The following is a 25375-nucleotide window of genomic DNA, read 5'->3' as shown; positions in this document are numbered from 1 at the left end:
GGAGCTCATACGTTTGATACAGTTGTTTTTCCTGAAACAGTAAAGATGAATGTGTGCTAATTAAAAGACACAAAGACTCAATCCAAACATAGTTCATCTGGGCCTCGCTGCTCTGTGGTGCCGTGTGTTTCTGGGGAAAGCACTCGTGTGGTGTGAGGACTGTCTGATCTGGGCTCACATGGACATAGCTATGACCCCTGGCCCTGCCACTCATGGCTGTGTGCTTTGGGGAAATTACTCAACCTCTCTGAGTCTCAGTTTGGCTTTATCCACACGTGTCTGCTGGAGGGTTAAGTAATCTGACGGATCGAAGGATTTAGCTCTGGGCTTAACACAGGGTAGACAATGCCTTTCATTATCTTCTATGCCCTCCCTATATTGGTCAGGTTCCCCAGAGACCCACAATTAATAGGAGATATATATGTGGCTTCCCAGATGGCGCTAGTGGTAAAGAACCCGCCTGCCAAAGCAGGACACGTAGAGACGTGGGTTCGATCCCCGGGTCGGGAAGATCCCCTGGAGGAGGGCACGGCAACCCACTCCAGTATTCTTGCCTGGAGAATCCCCTGGATGGAGGAGCCTGGCGGGCTATAGTCCACAGGGTCACAAAGAGTCGGACACGACTGAAGTGACTCAGCATAGACGAGCTCGGGCTTTTTGTTCTAGTCAGACCTCAACTGAGTGGGTGACACCCACCCACACTGGGGAGCGTAATTTCATTTACTGGTCTACTGGTTTAAGTGCTAATCTCATCCCCAAACACCCTCAGACACACCCAGAATAATGTCTGACCCAGTAGCTGGGCACCTCATGTCCTGGCCAGACTGACACGTGAAATGAGCCCCGCACGCCCCCAGCACACTTGTGGTTTTTAAAAGAACCGTGTCTGGATATCTCTGCGTTTGCCACATGCAAGGGGCTCCTGCCTGTCATCCCCCCTTATCTCCACTCTCTCTGCCTGGCTCGGGCTGTCGGGCGATTAACCGTCGTGTCTGTGAAGGATGGCCCGTCCTCCCTGTGTGGAGGAGGTGATTCTTCTCTTGCCAGGTCCCGGAGGCAGCAGCTTTCCAGAACTGCACACACATGGTCAGCTCTTCCCTTCGCAGCCCAGGAGGGAGCCAGCCTCCTCTGTGGGCAGCTCTCAGGGTGACCCAGAGCTCTGAGACGCAGACACGACACTTCTGAGGGACTGAGACGTGATTCGAACGGCAGGAAACATCCACGTTTGCATTTGGACCCTGTGTCCTGACCCTCTCTGGTCCTCAGAGAGGCCCTAACCAGCCCGTCTTCTCTCCGGGGGCTATAGAGGCTCAGATGGTAAAGAATCCGCCTCAGAGGGGCCCTAACCAGCCCGTCTTCTCTCCGGGGGCTATAGAGGCTCAGATGGTAAAGAATCCGCCTGCAACGCGGGAGACCTGGGTTGGACCCCTGGGTGGGGAAGATCCCCTGGAGGAGGCAATGGCACCCCACTCCAGGATTCTTGCCTGGAGAATCCCGTGGACAGAGGAGCCTGGCGGGCTACAGTCCGTGGGGTCACAAAGGGTCACGACTGAGCGACTGACACTTTCACGGCAACACTTCACTCCTCCGTAAAACGAGGGCACGGCAGCTCTCTAGGTTACGTCTAACGTTGACGGGGAAATACTGTTATTCAGAAGTTAGAGTAATACAGAAAAGAACAGAGAGTAACACAGTGAACACCATATTCCTAGGTCAGATTGGGCCTCGTCAGCAGTTTGTGTGTTTGGCTAGTTTGGCTTTTTCCGGTAAGGAGACGTTCTGGGTGCAGCTGCAGCCCCCTTTGCTCCCGCTCCTAGTTTTCATCCCCGCCCGCAATCCCCACTCTGAATTTGGGTTCCAGGGGTCCCCTTCCCTTTCGAATCCCTGACGAGCACCTTCTAAAGTGCTTTTTCCACTGACTCACACCAGCCGTCTGTGACAGGGACACCCGACACCAGGCCCCTGCTGGGCTCTCTGCTCTTAAAGGCACAGCCAGAGCACACGGGCCTCCAAGCATCCTCCAGGGTAACCGAGAATAACCCTCTGCGGGGGACACAGACACGCCTCCAGCCTGTCTTAAGCCCTCTAGGTGGTTGGGATGAGCCCGCCAGCTTCAGATGTGGGGTCTTAGAGCCGGGTGAGAGGGGGTGGTGGTGAGGGATGTGTTTTCCAGCACCCCAGCTCCCTGTGAGGGTGGACCGTGGCTCCCTTGCCCTGAGCTCCCCTGTGTGTGGGGGGTGGGTAGCTGCACTGGCTGCTCTGTGTTATCTCCAGGCTGCACCACCGTTAGTGTGAAGAGGAGGGGCTTCTTTAAGAGCCCAGGGAGCCAGGCTGGGATTGGACACCATCTGCAGGGCTCTCCTCCCCCTGAAGGCCTGCCCCGGGGCCATTCACTATGTCCAAAATGCAGGGGCCCCCGGGTCATAAGGATGATTGGGATGTTTGGGGTGAAATAATATGTGTCATTAAAATTAAGATCAACCAGTGATCAAACTCTCACCCCCTGCAGTGGAAGTGCAGAGTCTTAACCACTGGGCCTGGGGACTCCCTCCCTATTGCTTTTTAGTAAGGCAACGAGGACATTTTAAATGTGATTTGCTGTGTATTTCTGTTGGACAGGGCAGCTCAGGGCTGTCCCTGTACCTAGCGGAGCCCCGCAGCCCTGGGGGCCCTGGATGAGGGGTGGGGTGCTCCCGGCCAGGCTCAGGGGGCTGCAGGCATCTCAGGGGCCACTCATGGAGGGCCTGGGTGTGGGAGGAGGACTTCAGGCCTCTTGGACTTAAATGAGGGCAGCCTGCTCTTATCTGCGTTGACTTCTTTACTGGGAGAGTGAGATTAATTCACCGCCCTGAGGGAGTGCGGAAAGAGCTTGTCATTCCTGTTCTTGAGGAGCCTGAGATTCGGGGTTGGGGAGGGATTTATAGTGCAGATTCCTGGCTCCCGGGGCCACTGAACAAGAGGCATCCCACGTTGTTTCTCAAAGTTAGAAGCAGAAGACGATGAGCAGTCTTACTTTTTTTAAACAGACTCTTAAAAAGAGCAGTTTTAGGTTTATTAAAAAAATTGAGCCCAAATTACAGCAGTTTCCTGTATATACCCCCTCCCCCGCCAGCATCCACCACCATCAACATCCCCCACCAGATGGTGCATTTGTCTCAACTGATGAGCCTGCGTGTGTGTGTGTGTGTGCACACGCGTGTTCTGTCGTGACTGATGCTTTGCGACCCCATGAACTGCAGCCCACCAGGCTCCACTGCCCATGGAATTTCTCAGGCAAGATACTGGAGTTACGCGTAGCCATGCCCTTCTCCAGGGGATCGTCCCGACCCAGGGATCAAGCCCAGGTCTCCTGCACAGCAGGCAGATTCTTTATCACTGGCGCCGCTTGGGAAGCTGTACCTGCAGGGACACCTTATTACAATCAGCGTCTGTGTGCCGTTACTGTCCACAGTCGGCACCGATTCATTGTAGCCAGCCAAACGTGTGCGACTGTATCATCAGAGGAGGATCATACAGAATAGTTTTGCTGCCCTAAAAATTCTCTGTGCTCAGCCTATTCATCCCTCACTCCCCTTGTCGTTGAACAATTTTTTTAAGTTTGGAGCAATTTTAGATTTACAGGAAAGTTACAAAGATAATGCAGAGAGTTCCTCTGTACCTTCACCCAGCTTCGCCTACAGTTACCATCCTTCAGGACCAGGATTGTTGAGAAAGGGAAACAGTAGCCCTGGTACTTGAGTTAACTAGAGTCTAGCTGGCTTGGGTTGCGTCAGGGTGTCCACTGAGCTTCCTTCTTTACCCCTGGGTCCCCTGGATCCAAGCTGCGCCCTCCGTCACATTTGTCTCCTTGGTCTCAGATCTGATCTCTGCGTGTTTCCTGTTCTTGTTTCCATGTCAGATTTTTTTTTTCAAAGTGAAGTATAGTTGATTTACAATGTGGTGTTAATTTCCTCATCAGTTTTGTGTGTCTCTGTGCACGTGTGGGGAGGTCTGATGCCCTTTGAAATCACTTGGAACAACAGAGCTTCTGCAGTTCTGTGGTGTGGGGCGAGGCTGTGCCCAGGACCTGCTCGCTTCTCCCTGTCGGGGCTCAATGTTTGTTGTCTCCGTTGGTCTCTGAAATGCACTCTTCTCAGGGGATGTCCCTTAGTGCGGGGACCACAGATGCATTTCCCTGGGAGCTTAGACGTTCGTCTCCCTCAGCCTGGGGTGAGGTTCATTCTCAGAGGTGCTGCTACATCCTGCTGTGTGCTGGGTGTTCGCGCTGTCTGAGCATCCGTGCTGAGCTTGGAGAGGCTTGCATCGACTTGGAGACGCCTGTTGGGTATATTTCACACCATTGCCTTTTAACAGCAGACTGTACAAGTTTCCTTCTGAGTAACACAGGACACTGAGGCTGCAGGCAGTGAAAGCCCAGGGCAGGGGCGGCAGCCATGCCTCGGGAGTGCCCACTCCCTGCTGGGCACCATGGTGCTGCACGCAGCCCTGGGGACCATGGGTGCCCTTCCCTGGGGCCTCCCCGCCTGGAGCACACGGAGGGCAGTCCTGACTGTGCTCTGAAAAGTGGGGATCAGATTAGAATGTTCACCTGCTCAAGATGGCCCAGGGGCTGGTCATCGTCCTCAGAATAAATCTTAGCTCCTTCCTGTGGCCTCCAATGCCTGCTTGCCCTCTGCACCCCGTGTCCCTGAGCTCAGCACCCCGTCTCCTCTACCTCAGCATCCCCATCTTCCCAACCTCAGCACCTGACCTCAGCATCAACGTCCTGACCTCCCGAGTGGCCGTGCTCACCCGGTACTGCAGCGTCCACTCTGCTCCTCCCCACTCTCTGCATCTCACTCCCCTGGAAACTGCTGCTACACCAGGTCTCAGATGAGAAACCTCACGCTAACCCTGGGTGCCTGCTCATCACGCTGTCCCTTCAGCCGGTTACTCCAAGGCCCCGAGTCTCCGTGGGAAGTCACGGATTCTGCGGATCCGTCCGTCTGAATGTTTACCTACCCTTCTGCCCACCTTCACGTAACCTTGGCCCTGAGTGTGCTGGGCTGTCGTGCCTGTTGTCTTGGTTCCCGTGGGCAGGCTCTGGGTTTGCAGAGCTTGTTGGGGATGGAGATGACCATCTGGGAAGCTGCCGTGTGCCCGACCCAGCCTAGAGATCAGCGGGTACCTGGCCTGTCCTCCTCCCTGAGGGCTGTAGGCACAGTTATTTCCAGTTCCAGGGAATTATCCTCTCAGGACTGTTGACCGTAGGGGTGTTTCCAAGTGTCCCGTCTCCTGTGGGATGAGCTTGGGGCGGGCGGAGCCTGTTCCCAGCAGAGGGGCTTGGCCGCCCAGCTCACCCGAGTCTGAAGCTGGCAGAACCTGGCCCCTCTCTCCTGTGAGTCTGGGGCAGACGGAGGCTGTGGCTCTGGCTTCGGGTTGCAGCCCTGCCTCTCCAGCGGCTCCAGGGAGTGTGCTCTTGTCTTCCCGCTTCAGGTCGTCAACCCGGCCGGAGGTGGCCAGCATCGAGCCTCTGGGCCTGGACGAGCAGCAGTGCTCCCGGAGGGCGGTGGTGCAGGCCCGCCTGTCCCAGCCCGCCCGCCTGACCAGCATCATCTTCGCAGAGGACATCGGTAAGGGCTTCCGGGCCTGGCCCTGGCGGGGATGGGGAGGTGGGAGCACCCTACTGAGACCCCGGGCCGCTGGGGCTGTGGAGCCGTGGTCGGGCACACTTCCTCTTCACTTGTTGGGTCGCAGGACGCCTGCAGAGTGGGTGGGGGTCACCAAGTGAGCAGCACCCAGCCCGCTCCCTTCCTGCCAGGGACGTGTCCCGCTTCCCGCCTGTGGAGGGGGGCTTCCATTCTAAGTTGTTATTTGTTACTAAAATAACTCTTAATGATTCAAAATGAAGAGATTTGTGCAGCGTTCACTTCCCCATCTTTAATTTACCATATTATGGTCATAAGGGGCTTCCCAGGGCGCGCTGGGAACCTGCCCTCCACTGCCGGAGATGTAACAGTTTGATCCCTGTGTTGGGAAGATCCCCTGGAGAAGGAATTGGCACCCCACTCCAGGATTCTTGCCTGGAGAATCCCATGGACAGAGGGGCCTGGCGGGCTGCAGTCCATGGGGCCGCAAAGAGCGCTCAGAAAGCAGTGAATTTTCCATTGTGCTTCCCCCGCCTAAGATGGCATGAAAAGGTTCCCATTTTGTTGTAGGATTAGTTTTAATGGCTGAGTATCGAGCCTTCCCCGTACTGGATATCCAGACTGTTTTCTGATGTTTGTTTTGTGTTACATAAGAAACTCACGTTACACAAGACAACGATTCTGGGTTCTTTCAGGTGATTTCCTGCCAAGGATGGAGTCCCAGCTTTACAGGGTCACAGCCTATGTAAATATTGTTAAGGCTTTAGATAATGAGGCTGAATGACCTTCTCAGAAAGTTAAGCGTGTACAGGTAGTTTTATATGATGCCTGGAGAACAGTCGGAATGACTTTTTATCACGTTGTTATGCTTCTGCCCTAGAGAATTCTCCAGGTAACGCCATTTATGTGTCTTATTGATGGAGCAAGTAAAAAAGCCTCTGTGGGTGTGCACACACTCTTTTACAGTAGAGCGAGAAGGGCATGGCCGCCCACTCCAGTGTTCTTGCCTGGAGGGTCCCACGGACAGGCGAGCCTGGCGGGCCACAGTCCATGGGATCGCAAAGAGTCGGACGCGACTGAAGCGACTTAGCACACATTTGATAGTGTTACGCGGAAACGGTGTACACACTCGCAGATGCACAAGCTCTGGGTGTAGTTCCTGATCTCAGGGCGGGGACAGGCGTTCAGAGCACCGTCGTCCTTTTGGGTGCGAACTCGTCATACCAGAGCCCTTGTCGGGGAGCTCAGTGAGCTCAGCTGAGCTCAGCTGAGTCTTGCTCAGCTGAGCAAGACTAGGAAGTCTAGGAACTGTTTTGCCACAATGTTAAAAACCCATGTGCTCGCTCATTTATTCTGGGCTGCGCTGGGCCTCGGTCGGCCTTTTGTCCAGCTGCGGCGGGCAGTGGCTGCCCTCTGGTCACTCTGCTCCTGGCCTCTCGGTGCGGTGGCTTCTCTGTTGTTGAGCTCGGGCTCCAGGGCGCGTGAGCTCAGTCATGGTGGCTCCTGAGCTTAGTGGCCCCGCGGCACGTGGGATCTTCCTGGACCAGGGATCGAACTTGTGTCTCCTGCATTGGCAGGCGGATTCTTGACCACTGAGCCGCCAGGGAAGCCCCTTGCTGCAGCTTTAAATGCTGGTGCCCAGGGTGGAAAAGTACAAGACGGACAATGAATGTGCCCGCAAAGCCCTTACTTCCTGGTCTGGGCTACTCTCAGGCCGAGTGAGCCTCCTAAGGGTGACTTGGTTCTTCCAGCCCTGTTTTTTTGGGGTCGTTGGTCACCCCCAGTCTTTGCCAAAGCGTGAGACCACCCACCCTACGAGGCGCTGGACGGGGTGTGGGCCCCCCACTGCCTGACCACGCACTCCTGCCTGCAGCCACTGGCCAGGTCCTGCGTTGCGACGCCATCGTGGACCTCATCCACGGCATTCAGATCGTCTCCACCACCCGAGAGCTCTACCTGGAGGACGCCCCGCTGGAGCTGAAGATCCAGGCCCTGGACTCAGAAGGTGAGGCCACTGGGCTGTCTGCCCTCCCTTTGCCTGTGGTCGGCTCTCCCCTTGGAGGGGGGCTGCTCTGGCTAGGAGGGTGATCGGCTACAGGTTGGGAGTGCCTCTGAATTGACACCAGGCCCCTGGAGGCAGCAAGGCCACGGCCACGACTCCACAGGGCCTGGAGGTCGGCCCTGCGCCTAGAGGGACCCAGGGGGTGCAGCGTATCTTTGGGAAGCAACAGCATCGTCTGGGCAGCGGTGGGAGCTGAGAGCGGCTTGCAGGGTCAGCGCCGTGACCCGCAGAGGCCTCGAGGGCTGGGCTGGGCTTCCTGGTCCAGACTGCAGATTGTGTGTGTGTGCACACACGCGCGCGTGTGTGTGTGTGTGCACGCACGTGTGTGTGTGTGTGCGTGTGTGTGTGTGTGTGCACGCGCGTGTGTGTGCTGTGGGCAGTGCATCTATGCTGCCAGCCCCATGCACCGTCTTTCCGTTTGTAAGAGAGCACTGACTTATTCTGGGCTGGGATTCTTCTCACAATGTCTGTTTTGCTGGGTGGCAGACTGCCCCGGCTCTAGCCCGACCTCTTAGTCAGGGAACAAAGGGAGTATTTGTAGGTGGAGGTTTTGTTGAAGAAAGTAGGTCAGGCTCAAAGACATCTTTTCAACAAAGGAGCTTCTAAAACTTGCAGTCCAAGTCAAGTCTCATCTTGTCTTTGAAATCTCCCCTGATTGCTCTAGCCCCTGCTTTTAGAAACACTTTTCCAGATCGCGGTTTCTCGGGCTCGTGGGGTTGATATTTGGGGCAGATAATCCTTTGTGGTGGGGGCTGCCCAGGACACGGCAGGTGGTCAGCAGCATCCCTGGTCTCTGCCCTGGATGCCAGGGGCACCCCTGAGCTGTGACAACCAAGGCTCTCTCCCAGCCATTGCCAAATGTCCTTTGGGGTCAGAGTCCTGTTTTGGAGTGTCTCCAAGCCGTCTTTCCTCTCTGCATCATTCACCTGGTGAGCTGCCCACCTTCTCTGAACTGCCCTCTGATTGGCGAGACTGACATAGTGATGCTCCCCTCGTTGGTGAGCAGAGGTGAAGGGTCCCGCCCCGCCTGGTGTGCAGTGGGTGCTCAGTCCGCTAGGTATCAGTGGGGTGGGTTCTGCCTCTGGAGTTCTGCCAGGTACTGGGGTACAGCCGGGCTGGGGGAGCATCTCAGGCTGGGGGTCCACATGTAGGTCAGGCCCCACCTGCACCCCAGCAGGCGCTGTTTGTAATCACACGGGGGGCAAAGGGTGAAGGGTCCACAGGTTGGGGAGCAACCCCAGGGAGCTCAGAGGCGGGGCGTGGAGATCACAGGTCAGGAGAGTTTCTTAGAAGCTGTGATGCTTGAGCCTCGAGAGGTGTGGGGTCTGCCAGGCCGGGACCCTGTTTCATCCTTGAGACTGAAACTGGAGAGGCCGCATGCCGTCTCCTGCTGAGTTTTTCCTGGGTGCTGGGGTCTGCGCCAGGGTCTGGGGTCTAATTTTTTGGCCTGAGGCGGTCTGCAGGGTGCCTGTCCTGGGTTCATGGTTTTCTAATCTTTCCCAGCAGCTGGTGCCTGGGCAGCGCTGGGCGGCTCTGGTCCCCCAGACGCCCCACCCCCGTCCTGACACCCAGGCTCTGCTCAGAGCACTTCCCATCTGCTTCTGGATCTCTGCTTTCAGAGGCCGAGCCCTTCGGGTCACAGCCCGCACCCCCGCCTCCCGTGGTATCCTGTCCTGGGGCTCCTGGGGTGGGGTGAGTCCCTCCCCTGTGAGACACCCAGCGCTCCCCGGCCCGGCCTTGGGGTGCGGGCGCCTTTCTCTCTGCCTCTGGACAGGGTCGGGATCACGCCATTCCCTGTTTGGCGCTGGACTTTGGTCCAGCGAATGTTCATTAATGTTTGCGTAGCGTTTTCCAGCTGCCCTCCTGAGACCAGGGCGGGGGGTGCAGCTCCAGAGACGGGGTCCTGGCATTTCTTCGTTCCTGTGAGCACTTGGCACACAGTAGGGCTAATAGACACTTTTGAAACAGACAAGCGCCCAAGCCTGCAAACTCCGGCTGACCGTGTGGGTCCTGCAGCCTGTGCTGCGGGCAGGTGCCCTTGCTCGCTGTCCGCTCTGAGAAGTCGTGCTGAGACCGCTTGCTGTCTCCTGTGGCTTCCTTCCGTCTCCCAGACGTCAGGGCCAGCTCCACGCAGGGCCGTGTGTGCCACAGGGCCCCGGGCTTGATTTAACGCTCCACTGCTGCCGTCTTGAAATTTTAACGCCCCTCTTTTCACGCTTGTGTGTAGTGAGTGGGGTCCGCTGGGACTTGGAGCCTCGGGGACTTGAGATGCCGCTTCCCTGCCCCCTCCCTGCTCCCGGGGTGCCCTGCCTCCTGTGCCCTGTGCCCTGGTGTCCTGAGTCCTGCTGGGCCTCTCCTTCGTGGTCCTTGTCCCATGACGACGGCCACCTTCCATCCCCCTGGGCTGGGCGCGGGCACGCCAGGGTGTCTCCGGTGGAGCACAGCTAAGGCCTTTACTGTCCCAGGACCGTCCGGTCCAGCGGCTGCGTTTTGGCCAGAGTGAGCCTCTCACCTGGCCTCTCCCGGCTTCTGAGCACATCTGGGCACAGCTTTAGAGGTTTAGCATGGGGGTCGGGGGGCCGGGAAGGGGAAATGCTGACTCCATTTCCTGGGGACTGCTCAGCCAGGACGCAGCATGTTGGTTCAGCAGCTGGCAGGGGGGGGGGACCCCGGTAGCTGGCATGTCCGTGTGTAACCCGAGTTGCAGGGCAGGGACTCTGCGTGCCCCTGAGGGTCTGCACTCACGTTGGGGTATCTGTGCCCTTCAAGGGAGCCTCTTCATCTGACCCTGTGTCTGGGGCTGCCTCTGCCTCCTTCTAACTGCCCCAAGTCTGACTTGCCTCCTGGTGCCTTCCCTTTGGGATGAGGGCCCCGAGTGAACCAGGGCCCTGCAAACCAGGCACTGACCTGCGTGTGCACCTCCCAACGTGGGCGAAACTTCAGAAGCCAAAGGATGCTTTCTGCTCTAGGAACGGTCCCATAGTCGTCCCTCGCTTCACATCTGAACATGCAGGTGGGAAGGGATTTTGATGCTGAAAAACAGAGCTCCAAGCGTAGCCACTGACATGGATGAAGACAGGGATTTCCTGTCGCCAAATTCCAGGTTAAGTGACCCTGGGAGGCCTGCCCCAGCCTCTGTCTCCTTGTCCTCAGCAGGCCGTCTCCTCTCAGCCTTCTACACAGCTCTAGACCTCGGAGGTGGGCTGGGGCAGACCCTCAGGCCTGTCTGACTCCAAATGCCTTGGTCTTCGCACCATAGAAAGAGCTTTTCGAGGCCCCCGAGGCTCTGTTTGGGGGCTGGCCGGGTGGGGAATATCCAGAGATGATTGAGGTGGAGCGGGAGAGGCAGTAGCGCGTGCTGGGGCGTGTGGCAAGCCAGCGGAGGGGCTGGGCCAGCTGCCGGCCACTAGAGGAAGAAGGGCCAGGCCACCGGATCTGCGGACTTGTGAACTTGGATACATATGTTGCGCTTCTTCATTTGAAATGATGGGAACCAGTGGAAGGGGGCAAGATCAAAATCACCCGGGAAAAGGCGACCGCGGCTCGGGGCAGGCCAGGCCTTTGGCCGCAGGTTTCGTCTCCCGCCCCACTTCTGAGTCTGTGCAGCAGAACTAGGTGTTGCCCTCACCTTGAGAAGGTGTTTGCAGAGGGTTTCAGACCCGGCCTGGGTCCTGCTCCTCCAGAGAGCATCGCCCACTCACGTGCTGGGCTCCGCCTGTTCTCACGTCTGGCCCAAGGCGTGCCGACGGCAGTCAGGACTTCAGAGCGGAGGCCAGCTGTGTGAGGCCCACCTGCTCCACCTGGGACCGGGGGTCTCGGCGTCTCGGGGAGGAGACAGGATGGGCACGTGACACCAGACGGCCGGGGTTCCTCTCCCAGCATGGGGAGGGGACGGGGGGCTGACTCACAGTCTCAGGAGCCGCTGTCTAGGCTGAAAAGCGCTTACCCACTCGAGGGGTGGTGGGCGCACAGGCAGGACAGTGTGTCCCCGGGAGACTTGGGCTCACGGGGTGCAGCCCCGCTCACTCACGTGACCCTGATCCCTTACGCCTCGGTTTCCCCTCCAGAAGGGAGGCTGGAGGTGGTGCCCCCTCCTCCGTGGGGGGTGGTGCCGAGTCCACCGCCCCTCCCCTTGGCCCCGGGGGGTTAACTCGGGTGCGCCCCCCCACCCCCTGCTCCACTCCTGCAGGAAACACGTTCAGCACGCTGGCCGGGCTGGTCTTTGACTGGACGATCGTGAAGGACACAGAGGCTGATGGCTACTCAGACACCCACAACGCGCTCCGGTAAGAGGCGGAGGGAGGTGGGAGGGAGGGTGGGCTGGGGGCTTTCACCCTCATGGTCACCGTTAGCAGCCCCGTCAGCGAGGAGCCCAGGATGGTTCCCAGGCTGCTGGCCGATGTGGCCTGGGACTGATCAAAGTGGTCAGCTCGCGCAGCTGAGCGGGGGCCTTGTCCCGGGGTGTGTTCTGGGGGCCGTTGTCCAGGGCGCTGGTCTGTCCAGCTGCAGCAGAGAAAGTTCATCCTGATAACTGGAGCTGTCATGGGGTGCCGGAGGGGTAGGGAGGGGCCCCAGGGTGGGGTGAGTGGGTAACAGTCCCGGCTGGGAGGTCCCTCCAGCTGTGACAGCCTCCAGGCACGGGAGGCCGCCTGTGCCAGCGCCCGGCGGGGCAGGAGGCGTGGGGGCCAGTACTGCAGACAGACGGACGCCTTGTGAGATGGACTTGCTCCCCATCTTGACTTGGCCGGTCCTCCCAACAGCCGTGTGGCTTATGTTCCTCTGTCTGCTCGCCTCGGATTGGTAAGGGGTGGAGCTGGACTTGAACTGCTCTGGTCTGTGGGAATCCTCACCGTGCCACGTGGCGGCCACTGGCCCCACCCTGGCCGTTCACACTTACACCAGGGAAGACGGGGGGTTCCGGTCCCCAATACACTGACCCCACCAGGTGCTCGTTAGCTGTGTGGCCGGTGTTGCCCGCACTGGACAGGGCGGACAAGGCGTTTCCATCAGCGGAAGGTTCTGCTGGCCAGCACTCGTGCGCTCCCGGAGTCTGGGCTAATATCGCCTGATAGGAGGTGGCTCAGCGGAAGGTTCTGCTGGCCGGCACTCATGCGCTCCCGGAGTCTGGGCTAATATCCCCTGATAGGAGCTGGCTCAGTGGTAAAGAACCCGCCTGCCAGTGCAGGAGACGCATAGACATGGGTTCGATCCCTGGGTCAGGAAGATCCCCTGGAGGAGGAAATGGCAACCCACTCCAGTATTCTTGCCTGAAGAGTCCTTGGAGAGAGGAGCCTGGTGTGATGCAGTCCGTGGGGTCACAAAGAGCTGGACACGGCTGAGTGATTAAACAACAACAAAATGCTGCCTTGCGTTGTGCTGTGTTAAATACAGTTTTGGGGGAGGAAGACTGACTTTTTAAAGATTTGCAGCGATTTTCAGCCTGCAGAAAAGTTGCAAGTCAGTACAGGAAGTGGATTCCCCAAACTATCTGAGAGCAAGCAGCCAGCCCGGGGGCTGTGACCCCGATTATTCCAGTGTGCATTTTCCACCTCTTGGGACGTTTTCCTGCATATGGACGAGACAGTCATCACGGTTGGGGCGTTAACACTGATGCCTGACCTCATTCGAGTTTTGCCAGTTTATCCCGCTTGTAGCAAAACACGCAGCCCAGGGCCCCCTGCCTCAAGCTGTCCTGTGTCTCCTCGTCTCCGTCAGCCTGGGGACTTGGTCCAGTTTCCTGGTCCCTCCTTGACTCCTGGGAGGTGGGACTCGTGGAGATGGCAGTCTAGATGTTTTGTAGAACTTCCCCCACTCCACGTTTATCTGACGTTCCCTCTGATTAGACCCAGAGCTCTGCATCTTTGCAGGAACATCACCAGAGGCGAGATTCCACATTCTCACTGCATCTTATCATAATGCAGCACTGACTTTGTTTTCTGTCATCCCTCGGGGAGGGTGGTGTCTGCCAGGTTCTACCCCCTTGCAATTAATAACTTTTTTTATGGGGAGTTATGAGTCTGACCTCTTATTTACACTTTCAAAAGTCCAGCTCAGGGCTCCAGGAAGCACTGGGGCTCAGCTCACGGCCATTTCCACAGCAGACACCCTCACACCCTGACACCGTGTAAGCCAGTTGCCCTCCTGGCTCAGAGCTCTTTGGGGGCTGGGCCGTCAGCCTCCATCTCCTGAATGATGAGCTCTGGAACTCCCTCTGTCTTGTAAGCCCAGGGTGCAGGTGTTAGGTCAGAGAGACCTGGCGCCCAGTCCTGGCCTTGCCGTGTCCTGCCTGTGGCCATCCTCAAGGACTGTGACCACCTGAGCACCACCTTCCTCCTCCAGCGGATGGAGGCGTCACCGTGCCTGCCTCCAGGGGTGCCACGTGGGGAGCACGTTGATGGGATGAGAGCCTGTCACCAGGCCCAGCACACACTAGGTGTTCAGGATTTGCTGGCTGCCTGCCCCCCTCCACCAGCCCTGTTTTCTGCCCTGACAGCGGCCCCTGGCAGCACTGGATGTGAGCCGAGTGCTGACCCCAGTCCAGGAGTGCTGAGAGTTGGAACCAGAGTGTCCTGAACTTTTATTCAATTCAGCATGCGATTATTTACAATAAGTAGGACATAGAAGCAAGCTAGATGTCCATCGCCAGAGGAATGGATAAGGAAGTTGTGGTACATACACACAAGGGAATATTACTCAGCTGTAGAAAGGGACGCATTTGAGTCAGTTCTAATGAGGTGGATGAACCTAGAGCCTATTATACAGAGTGAAGTGACTCAGGAAGAGAAAGACGAATATCGTCTATGAACACACGTATGTAGAATCTAGAAAGATGCTACTGATGATCCTACATGCAGGACAGAAAGGAGACAAACACGAACAACAGACTTGTGGGCACGGGGAGAAGAGGAGGGTGGGACGGTGTGAGAGAAGAGCACTGAGACATACGCAGACGCAGCTGGTGGCTCAGGCTGTAAAGAGTCCGCCTGCGATGCAGGAGCCCCGGATTCCGCCCCTGGGTCGGGAAGATCCCCTGCAGAAGGACGTGGCAACCCCTCCAGCATTCTTTGGCTTCCCAGGTGGCACTAGAGGCAAAGAACCCGCCTGCCAGTGCAGGAGATGTCAGAGACGCAGGTTCGATCCCTGGGTGGGGAAGATCCCCTGGAGGAGGAGAGGACAACCCCCTCCAGTATTCTTGTCTGCAGAATCCCATGGACAGAGGCGCCTGGTGGGCTACAGTCCATAGAGCCGCAAAGTCACAAAAAGGACACTACTGAAGTGACTTAGCATGTACATTACCATACGTAAAGTAGATAGCCAGTGGCAGTCATGACGTCAGATGCAGGGAACCCAGACGTGGTGCTCTGTGACAGCCTAGAGGGGCGGGGTGGGGAGGGGGGCGTATGTATACCTATGGCTGATTCATGTGGATGTATGGTGAAAACCATCACAATATTGTTAAGTAATTACCCTCTGAAAAATAAAAAATGATAAATAAAAAAAGAACCAAAGCTCTTCTGTATGCAAAGAAAAAGAATTTCAGCACGTAGTACCTCGTGAAACGACGAGGAAATGAATCACCGCAGCACTCGGCAGACCTTGGGGAGAATGAACGTGTCTGACTGCTCCCGTTCGGGCGGGATGGGGGGCTTATTTATAGATCTCAGGCTGTCGGGAAAGACTCAGGCTGGCCCCACTCACCAGCCTGCGCTCTGGCGTCCCACTCCATCCCAAATTCTCCCTCCCTTCTTCCCACAGTCTAACCATAGGGCCAGGGTAGGATGCAACGTGATCCCTTGTTCCTGACACTTGAGGGGTCATCGCGGAACTGTTTCCCAGACGCAGGAGCTGGCCGGGGAGAGGAGACGGGGACTAGTGGGGAGCCCAGGCTGGGCCTCTGGTCCCGGGGCTCACCTTTCACGTCCGTGAGACCAAAGCTTTTCATAAAGTTGACTGAGTGAGTGAAAGTCGCTCAGTCGTGTCTAACTCTTTGCAACTCCGTGGACTGTAGGTTGCCAGGCTCCTCTGTCCATGGGATTCTCCAGGCAAGAATACGGGAGTGGGGTTGCTATGCCCTCCTCAAGGGGATCTTCCCAACACAGGGATCAAACCCAAGTCTCCTGCATTTCGGACAGATTCTTTACCGTGTGAGCCACCAGGGAAGCCCTCAGCTAAGTGGGCAGTCCTCAAATTTCAGTGCTGCCTTTGATCATAATCACAGCTGGATGTTTATAAAATGCAGGTTCCCAGGTGCAGACCAAGGGCCAGGCCAGGGACTGAGAGCCCAGGTGTTTCCGGGGACGCTGGAAGTTCTGAGGCACGACATTCTGGGAACGGTTTTCTAGGCAACACCCACTGGGTCATTTCTGTGGCGCCTGGCAGCACGTGGAGGAGGCACTTAGAGGAGGCATTTAGAGGAAATGTGTGAGGTTCCTGGTTCCACATGTCATAGCTGAGCACACGCTCCTTTTCCAGCATCCTGACATTCCTGGAGTCCACCTACATACCCCCCTCGTACATCTCAGAGATGGAGAAGGCGGCCAAGCAGGGCGACACCATCCTGGTGTCTGGGCTGAAGACCGGCAGCTCCAAGCTCAAGGCGCGCATCCAGGAGACCGTGTACAAGGTGGGCTTGGGCGGCCCTGGCTCCGGGGCGGCATCTGGACGCACGGGCCCCTGGCGTGTCCACAGGCGGAGAGGAGATGCCGTGTGGGGACCAGGGTCTGCTGTGAGCCGTGCTTGGGACCAGGTGGCCGGGGAGCCGGCGCCGGCACCGCTGCACCCCCAAGGCGGTCCCTCCATTTCACCCTGTGCCCCGGCCTTGAGCCCCAACCGCTGGCTGCTTTCCAGAAAGGTCAGCTTCCGGGGTGTGCTGCCTCCTGCTGAGCGCTGGGGGTGGTAGCTGGTTAAGAAATTTCTTGGCTGATTCCGGTCCCGTGGAACCCGAGAGCCCGTGTCTGGGCACCAGAGCTGGGCGTGGAGACGTGTTGTCCGGCAGCAGCTGCCAAAGTCGGGCCCAGAGGTGGGTGCTCCCCGCTTTCTGTAAGAGTCAGGTGGGCTCGACTGAGGCTGGGGTGTGGCGGTGCCGCCCCCCACCCCGAGAGCTCTCTGGGGGCCCCTCTGGGCAGGCCGACCGGCCACTTTCCCAGGAAGGCTGGGCATGTCGGTCTGCTGTCTGTGCATGCCCTGGGCTGGGGTCCTGCCAGGAATGGTCTCTCCAATTGTAACAGTCCCGTGGGACCCAGGAGCGCAGCACCCCCACCTCAGCCCCCAGCATGCGGTGATCTGGCGTGTTTCCTGGGTGGTAGCTACAAAGCCGGGTGGAGATATGAGAACTGGGCCACCGGGGGGCGGGTCTGAGCTCCTGGGCATGGCCGAGCGAGGGTCTGCTGGCGGGAACGAGTCCAGTGGGCGATGAGTCTCTGTCACGTCACATCTGAGCATCTTCTTTCTTCCTTTCTTCTTCTTTTCTTCCTTCCTTTCTGATATTTTGGTCCCACCACACGGCTTGTGGGATCTTAGCTCCCTAACCAGGGATGGAACCCATGCCCTCGACAGCCAAAGTGCTGAGACCTAACCCACTGGACCACCAGGGAATTCCCTGAGCACAGGGCTGTCCCTGCTCTGGGCCCGGGGCAGTAGGTTTCTGCACAGCCGGGCCCTTCAGGGACGTCTGCCAGTCCCCACAGCCCTTCTGGTCTTTTTTTTTCCATAACTGCATGTATTGATTTTTGGCTGTGCTGGTCTCACTGCTGTGTGGGCTTTTCTCTAGTTGCAGAGATCGGGGGCTAGTGCCTGCTTGCAGTGCGCAGGCTTCTCACTGAGGTGGCTTCTCTCTCTGCAGAGCACGGGCTGGAGGTGTGTGAGCTTCAGGAGCTGCCACTCCCCGGCTCTAGAGCACAGGCTCAGTGGCTGTGGTGCCCGGGCTTGGTGGCTCCATGGCGTGTGGGGTAGTCCCGGATCAGGGATCCAACCCGTGTCTCCTGCAGATTCTGGCAGATTCCTTACCACTGAGCCACCAGGGAAGCCCCCGACTCAGGTCTTTAAGACCACATGTTTTGGAGGCTCATCTCTCAGGCGCTGGTCTTAAAAGGTGGGGAGCCTGATGTGAGATACGAACCCTTCCCTCCTCAGGGAGAAGCCTCGGGTTTGGGTTCCCTGTGAATGTGGTCTCTACGAGCGGTGAGGTTTATGATGAGATTGTCCCGGGATCCTAGTCGCTTTGATGTGATTTCCCTGCTATTTGTCCTGTGTGAAGCGGTTGCTTTGCCAGTTTTTAGGGTTTTTTTAAGAGGAAATTGTTGCATATGTAGCTGTAGATGCAGTGTGTCCGTGGGAGGGGGTGAGCGCAGGGTCTTCCTACATCCTCACCGGGAATGATGCAGGAACCTCAACAGGAATCTTGACTTCCTCTTAAGCGAGGATGCATGTAACATGTCAGAGCTGGTTCAGTAGAAAACCCAAAGAGATCTACAGACAGACGCAGAACGGGCCTGCATCCAGGGATGACCACTGCTTGTCCTCCAGGGAACACATGTCTGCCATTTCTGTGGACAAGGATCCCTTGCTCTGCCCTCCATTTTCCCCAACTTGCAGGGTGACGAGCAGCTCCAAGACAGCGGAAGGTGCAGGCCCCATAGAGTCTGATCACCCGGGGGCGCCCCGGACTCCATGCAGGTGGTCTGCCCTGACTTCAGAGTCTGTCATGATGCTCCCTGAGGAGGGAGTCTGGGTGGGGATGAGAGGTGGGCTGGAGGGGGGTGGCCTGAACAGGGGGCGCTTGTCAGAACACAGCTGTTCCTCCTCGGGTGTGCGAGCGGGCTCCCCACCTCCCTGGCCTTTGGGGCTCTTGCGTGGAGCCCCGGGGCCCCTGGCGCCTCTGTCTCCATGGCCATCGCTCCTGGTCCTCGTTCTTCTGTGTACTTCTTACTATTTAAAACTGACCTGAAGGCTACGCCCTGTAAAGTGCTGTGCTCGGGGTATTTTGGCAATGACCTCTGATCGCCTGCCCCGCTCCCACAGGGCCCCCTGGGGCTTGGGGCATCCCAAGGTGATGCCTGGGTTTCTCAGCCTCAGCTGCCTTCAGTGAACAGACTGAAAAGCCCTAGAGGTTCTGTCTCTCGCCCACACCGACCCCCACTTGGGCTCACCTCCCCTTCTGTCTCTTCCTCACACTAGAACGTCCACCCCGCGGAGGTCAGGCTGCTGATCTTGGAGAACATCCTTCTGAACCCGGCTTATGACGTCTACCTCTTGGTGGGGACGTCTATCCGCTACAGGGTGCAGAAGATCAGGCAAGGGAAAATCACAGGTGGGTCCCCGCTCAGCGCCGCGCTCAGGCGGCCGTGTTATCGCGGTGAAATAGGCATGACGTTGCTGTTTTAGCTACTTTTTAAGTGTGCATTTTAGTGACGATGATTACATTTATCGAGAGATTGTTGTACAGCCATCGCCACCGTCATCTCCAGAACTTCCTCGTCTTCCCCTGAGCCCGTTAAGCACTAACTCCCCAGCCCCCTTCTCCAGCCCCTGACAAGCACCCTCGAGCTTTCCGTTTCCATGAACCCGACTGCTCTTGGGACCTCATGTAAGTAGAGTCGTGTAGTGTCTGTCTTTCTGTGGCCGGCTTATCTCACCGAGCAGAGCATCCTCACGGTCTGTCTGGATTGTGGCAGGCGTCGCAATGTCCCTCCTTCTCAGGCTGAGTACTGGTCTACTGTCTATATAGACCACATTTTGGACATTCATGCTTGATGGGCACTTGGTTTCTTCTGCCTCTTGGCTATTAAAATAGTACCTCTGTGAGCAGAGCTGAACAAACATCTCCTTGAGATCCTGCTTTCAGTCCTTGGGGGCTTATATCCCTGTTTGAAAAATGTCAGAAGCCACGAGCTTCCGCTGGACTGGGTTTTGTTCCTGGCCTGGCGCTGACTTCTGGGCGGCCTGGACGAGGCACTGCCCCGCTTTAGGGCTCAGTGTCTCTGCTGGAGCCCTCAGGGCCTTTCTGCCTGTGTTGAGGGCACGATGGGAGAATTATTGTGGATTTGTTTCGGAAACTCTAAAGCGCTGTGTACTTGTGATGTGTTCTTAGTGGTGAGTGTTCCTAATGCATCACCAAGCCTGCTAAGAATTATCATCACCACCATCATCATTTTGTTTAGTTTATACATGTTTCATGATCAGCCCAGGGCGTCCAGGCTCGTGGGGACGAGAGTGTCCCATTCGAGGCCTGCGGGCTGCGAGGCGTGTCCGGGCAGCGCCTCCCCCAGTTGCTGGCTTCCTGCCTGTGAGGCAGGGCAGCAGTTAAGAAGCGTGTAGCGCTCCAGCGTTGGAGCAGCCTGGGCCTGTTCCGCAGCTGGGTCTGCAGATCAGGGTGGTGGGTCATCCGTCATTACCGTGTGGCCGGCGCTGCAGGCCTGGGGAGGCCTCTGGGTCCAGCTCCCTCCCACTCAGGGTGCCCTGCTGAAGGGCAGGAGACTGGGGGTCCTGAGCATCCCCGAGCACTGGGCGCTCAGCGTCTGGCTCTTCTGCGTGTGTCAGTGTGGAGGCGGGGTGTGTACAAAGCTGGGCGGGGTCCTGGCCCGAGGCTGGCGTGCTCCCCAGATTTAGGACCCAGGTGTGGCCTTCGGAGACTCTTGAAGGGGAGATGGCTCAGGGGTGGAGTTCTTGGGATCCTGCCCCTGAGTGCTCAGGGGGACCGCGGTGGGAACAGGTCGAAAGGCCAGAGGGCACTGGGGGGCTTCCTGACAATGCCTCCTCCCCTGCATGCTGTTGAGAAGCAGCTTGTGACCGGACGGGGGCGGTCTGGAGACATCTGACCGTGGTGGGCGTTTCCTCGGTGCCCTGCTCGTCACGTTATGACCCAACAGCGCTGTGACGGGGCTTCAATACTACCCTGTTGTACGGATGAGGAAGCCGAGGCACAGACACGCGATAGTCACAGGGCTGCCAGGCCCTCGCCTGTAATACCACGCCGGCAGGCTCGGGGCATCCCGGCCCTGGGGGCGCACGACGACGGCTCTCTGTCCTCCCGTGGCAGGGCGGGCGGCCTCTTCGCAGGGTGGATGAGGGTGGAGAGGCGTGCCCCCACCAGGGAGGTTGGGGGAGATTTAATAAAGCAGACTTCACAGCTTACCCTTCAGTGTCTGACGGACAGCGCATCCCAAGACACCCAGAGGACTTTGGGGCTTGGTCACTGACCTCCGGTAGCAATCAAAGAATGGAACTCGGGAAAGTGAGCCCCGGAGAGGAAGTAGTTAAGCTGCCTTCCTTGCATCTGTAGGGTAATGAGATGGAAAATGCCTCTAAAAATAAACACACCTGCATGACTGATGGCACCGGGCGCCCGGGCTGGCGTGCCTTCCAGACAGATGCTAGGGGAGAACAGATGGGGAGGAGCCAGCACCGGGCCACTGTGAACAAGACATCTGGGTGGAAACGCATTGTCCATTTTTTTGTTTTTGGATGGGTTGTTTTTAATTGACATAGAATTCACATTGCTGTCATTTTTAATGGGCTGCCAGACAGGGAAGTTGGGGACGGCGTCGTGACAGGGGACCTGGATTTTGGCGAGCCCCAGTCTTGTATGGTGTCCTGCAGAAGGCTCAGAGACTGACACCCAGAGGGCAGTTACCCCAAATCCGTTCTTCAGGTTTTCTCTCAGTCTTTCTTCCTTCAAAATGTAATGTCCCTCCTTTTCTTTCTTATTTTCATTTCCTGACGTCCGCCTGCCTTCCGTTAAGTGACAGTGTAAGCGAGGGTGTTAGTCGCTCAGTCACGTCTGACTCTTTGCGACCTCACGCTGTATCCCTGGGGCTCTCCAGGTGAGAATCCTGGAGTGGGTGGCCGTTCCCTTCTCTGCTGAGTGGCGGCTTGCTTTCTCATGAGCCCATTTGTTTATGGAGCCCCTGCTCTGTCTGTGGGCACTGTTGGGGGGACCTCAGTGGTTGGGGGGCGGCCCAGGGCCCACTCACCTGGGGCTCCAGTGACGGCCTGCAGTGCGGCAGGTGAAGGGGGCGAGGGGCCCGGAAGAGGGGTGTCTGTGGGGCCCTGCTTGGTCCTCCGTGTGGGATGCTGGTGTCGCAGGCTCGCCTGGCGCAGTAACCAATCATGAGAACAAGACGTGGGGACACGTGCTGGCTGAGGAACGGGGTGTCTGAGGAGACCTCGGTGACAGCACTGCTGGAAATTCCTGGGGTAAATTGGGCTGAGGTTGAAAGATGGATGGGCGTGGAGCAGGGGTTCCTGAGTCCAAGACGCAGCTATTAAAGGATCCAGTGCACCCTGAGCTGTGGCTGCCCAGAGCGAGTGTACACTGGGCTGCCTGCAGGGCTGGGCTCAGAGGCAGAGCCCTGTGCTTCTCCTCGTCCTGGGCTCAGACCCACCTCCCCAGGAGCTCCGTGGTCATCCCTGCAGCCTACACGGGGTGGGGGTGGAGGTTCCGGCGATCAGAAGCACGTCTGGAGGATCAGCCAGGGTTGAGGGGGGTCAGAGCCCGGCTGCCCTCCTGGCCATGGAACGGCACCCTTGGGGCTGGCCTCATGCCCTCGGCAGTGGTAGCTGGGCTGGGCTGGGGCCCAGGAGCCACCTCCTCCGCCTGTGGACGGACAGGCACCTTTCACGTCCGCAAAGCCTTCCCTGCTCAGGAGCTCTGACGAGTAGCAAGGTCCTGTGGTAGAGGAGGTGCTGAAGAGGGTCACCAGGCAAGCCCCTTATTTTCGTTGTCTTAGGGCTTTGTAAATAAGGTTACATCTTGTTGTGCAAGATCCTTCCAGAGCCAGTTTATTTATTTCCCAAAAAGGGCCTTTTTCGTTTGGAGAACCTTAAACAAGGGAGGACACTGGTTCTTCTAAAGTAGCCCCAAGTGATGCTGCTCAGGGAGCAGCGTTGCCTTATTCTTCTGTTATGATGCTTCCTCGATGCGGGGCTTCCCTGGTGGCTCAGTGGGAAAGAATCTGCCTGCTTGATGCGGGTGACATGGGTTTGATCCCTGGATCGGGAAGATCCCCTGAAGGAGGAAATGACAGCCCACTCCAGTATTCTTGCCTGGGGAAGCCCATGGGTAGAGGGGTCTGGCAGGCTATAGTGTATGGGGTCACAGAAGAGTCGGACACGACTGAGTGACTGAACAGCAGCAGCAGCCCTCCACGCACGGCGGCTGTGGTCTGATCCCTGGGTGTGTCGTTTGCAAGCCTCTCGGCCACCGCTGGGCCGTGTGGACCGGAAGTGGGCCGTGTGGACCGGAAGTGGGCCGTGTGGACCGGAAGTGGGCCGTATGGGCCGGAAGTGGGCCGTGTGGACCGGAAGTGGGCCTTGTGAACCGGAAGTGGGCCTTGTGGACCGGAAGTGGGCCGTGTGGACCGGAAGTGGGCCTTGTGAACCGGAAGTGGGCCTTGTGGACCGGAAGTGGGCCGTGTGGACCGGAAGTGGGCCGTGTGGACCGGAAGTGGGCCGTATGGGCCGGAAGTGGGCCGTGTGGACCGGAAGTGGGCCTTGTGAACCGGAAGTGGGCCTTGTGGACCGGAAGTGGGCCGTGTGGACCGGAAGTGGGCCGTGTGGACCGGAAGTGGGCCGTGTGGACCGGAAGGGCTTCTCTGTTCCAGGCCTGTCAGAATCCCCTGCCAGGCCTGTGCTGGTCCCTCCCCTGCAGTCTCCTCCCTGCCTGGCCCCCCACTCCTCCCTGCTCCCTGAGTTTGGTTCAGTAGGCCTGGGATGGGGCCAATTATTTGCAGCTTCCCAGGTGATGCTGATGATCCAGGGAACACGCTTTGAGAACACTCTGCTCCAGGGCAGATTCCTGGGGACTTATTGGAACACACAGCTGGTACCCCAGGGCAGGAGATGGGCACGTTGCCCACCCCCGCCCCCTTCAGAATTCCTGGGAGTTCTGAAGGTTGTTCTGGTTGAAACGCCTCTCGGATCCTTGTTCTGGGCGCCTCCTGGGGCAGCCCCCGCCTGGGACGCGGTGGTGAGCGGGGAAGCTGACTGTGGTCCCTCTCTGGAGGGCTGGAGCGCGGCCTCACACACAGGCTGGGGGAGTGGGCTATCTGATAGGAAGTCCTCTAGATGGGGGAGAGGGCATGTCGCGGGGTCCTGCTCCCTGTGGTCTGCCTCCCGGGTCTGCTGCCCGCCACTGAGGGGCCCCTAGCAAGCTTCCAGTCTTGATTTCTGCAGGTCCCCCAGTGCTCACGTGAGGGTTTCAGGGGCGTCGTGGGATGAAAAGGGTGAGGTGCACGTGAAGGTTAGACCCCGAGGTTATGGGTTTGTAGGACCCATTATTTCCCAGGGAAACTGTTTTCCATCCTGGCCCAGATTGGGTGAGTTCTCTTCCACAACGGGACACAGAGAAGAACACCAATGGATGGTCAGGACAGCAAGAGAGAGAATTCTTTACAAATTATAGACCCATCTCTTGAAACCCAATGGGGCACCACAGACAAGCATCTCTTTGCAGATCTCCGGAAGATGGCCAGGTCCAGTGAGCCCTGCCCTGGGCCCCTCAGTGCAGAAGCAGCGTCACTTACTTCCCTGACAAGCAGAAAAGGCTCTGATGTTGGTATCCTGCCAGACGCTGGCAGTTTGAGTCAGAGGCTGTGCTTAATTTAAAAAAAGAAAAAAAAAGCTGCTCATGGCATCCATAGAAAACTGATTGCCTCTGAAGATTCATGGAGAGTGTCAGCTTTGTCCACAGGCATGCAGAATACTATTAAAATGGAAAGTGTTGAAAAAAATTAGGCAAAAAAAAAAAAAAAATCAAGCAGCTGTACTGACTGCAGGGTCCAGGGATTGCGGGGGTGGGGGTGGGGGTGGGGGAGAATGATGTTGACTTTTACCGTTTCCTGTCTTGGCTCTCTCCGCCCGCTTTGCTCATCCCTGTTTCTGGGTGGCCAGAACTCTCGATGCCCTCCGATCAGTACGAGCTGCAGCTTCTGAACAACGTCTGGGACCCACAGGGAGACCCGGGCCGGCCTGTGGCGGTCCTGGCCCAGGACACGTCGATGGTCACCGCCGTGCAGCTGGGACAGAGTAGCCTTGTCCTCGGCCACAGGAGTATCCTTTTCCCGGATGGCGCGCCACACCTGTGTGTCTTGCACAGACGTGCTGTTTGGAAGTCAAGTCACTTTTCTCCCTGAAACCTTGGCGAGGCTAAAAATAGCCCTGTTTCCCCTCAAGGTCTGAAAATCAGAAAGGACCAAAATAGCACCGTGTCTGAGCAGAACGGCTCAGCTCCGTGCAGGGCTCCTTGGAGAGGCGCCGAGGTGGAGGCGGTGGCTGGGGCTGAGCCCCCCTCCCCGCCTCTGGAACGTTCTCTGGTCTCATCCTAGGGGCCTGGTCTAGGCTGTCCCCACCAGCGTGTGGGCTGTCACGCGTCCCGGCCTGGTTCACGTGCCCCAGGCGGTCTCCAGGGTCCCTGTAGAGGCCCCCTTGGGAGTGGAGGAAGTGCCCTGTGGCCGCCGATCCTGGAAAAGACCTGTGTTCTGCAGGCCTCGGTCGGGGGGCCTTCCATCCTTGCTTCTGCCTGTGTGATGTTGACAATGACGGAGCCGCAGGAGCCAAACCGAAGCCTGCCGGCCTGTTCAGTGCTCCTTAACTCAAAATCCAGGCATCCGCATGCAGGGAGCTTCCCGGTTACCCAACAGCACAATCTACGTGGTGGAGCCTGGGTACCTCGGTGAGTGTGCGCGTCCTG

General features: G+C 57.8%; 1 protein-coding gene across 2 annotated transcripts in view; it reads left to right on the top strand.

The window, feature by feature from the left end:
- NUP210 (nucleoporin 210) overlaps positions 1-25375 on the top strand; it is a 91743-nt gene that overhangs the window by 10273 nt on the left and 56095 nt on the right. For both annotated transcript variants that reach the window (XM_027523923.1, XM_027523922.1), the window contains exons 2-8: positions 5476-5612; positions 7501-7632; positions 11879-11975; positions 16162-16312; positions 18865-18997; positions 24577-24735; positions 25289-25357. In XM_027523923.1, coding sequence (XP_027379724.1) covers positions 5476-5612; positions 7501-7632; positions 11879-11975; positions 16162-16312; positions 18865-18997; positions 24577-24735; positions 25289-25357 — 878 coding nt within the window. The remainder of the gene's footprint in view (positions 1-5475; positions 5613-7500; positions 7633-11878; positions 11976-16161; positions 16313-18864; positions 18998-24576; positions 24736-25288; positions 25358-25375) is intronic.

Source organism: Bos indicus x Bos taurus, chromosome 22, assembly GCF_003369695.1.
Source record: "Bos indicus x Bos taurus breed Angus x Brahman F1 hybrid chromosome 22, Bos_hybrid_MaternalHap_v2.0, whole genome shotgun sequence".
Lineage (NCBI taxonomy): Eukaryota > Metazoa > Chordata > Mammalia > Artiodactyla > Bovidae > Bos > Bos indicus x Bos taurus.
Note: the sequence above shows the minus strand (reverse complement) of the source record. Positions and strands in the feature narration are given on the sequence as shown.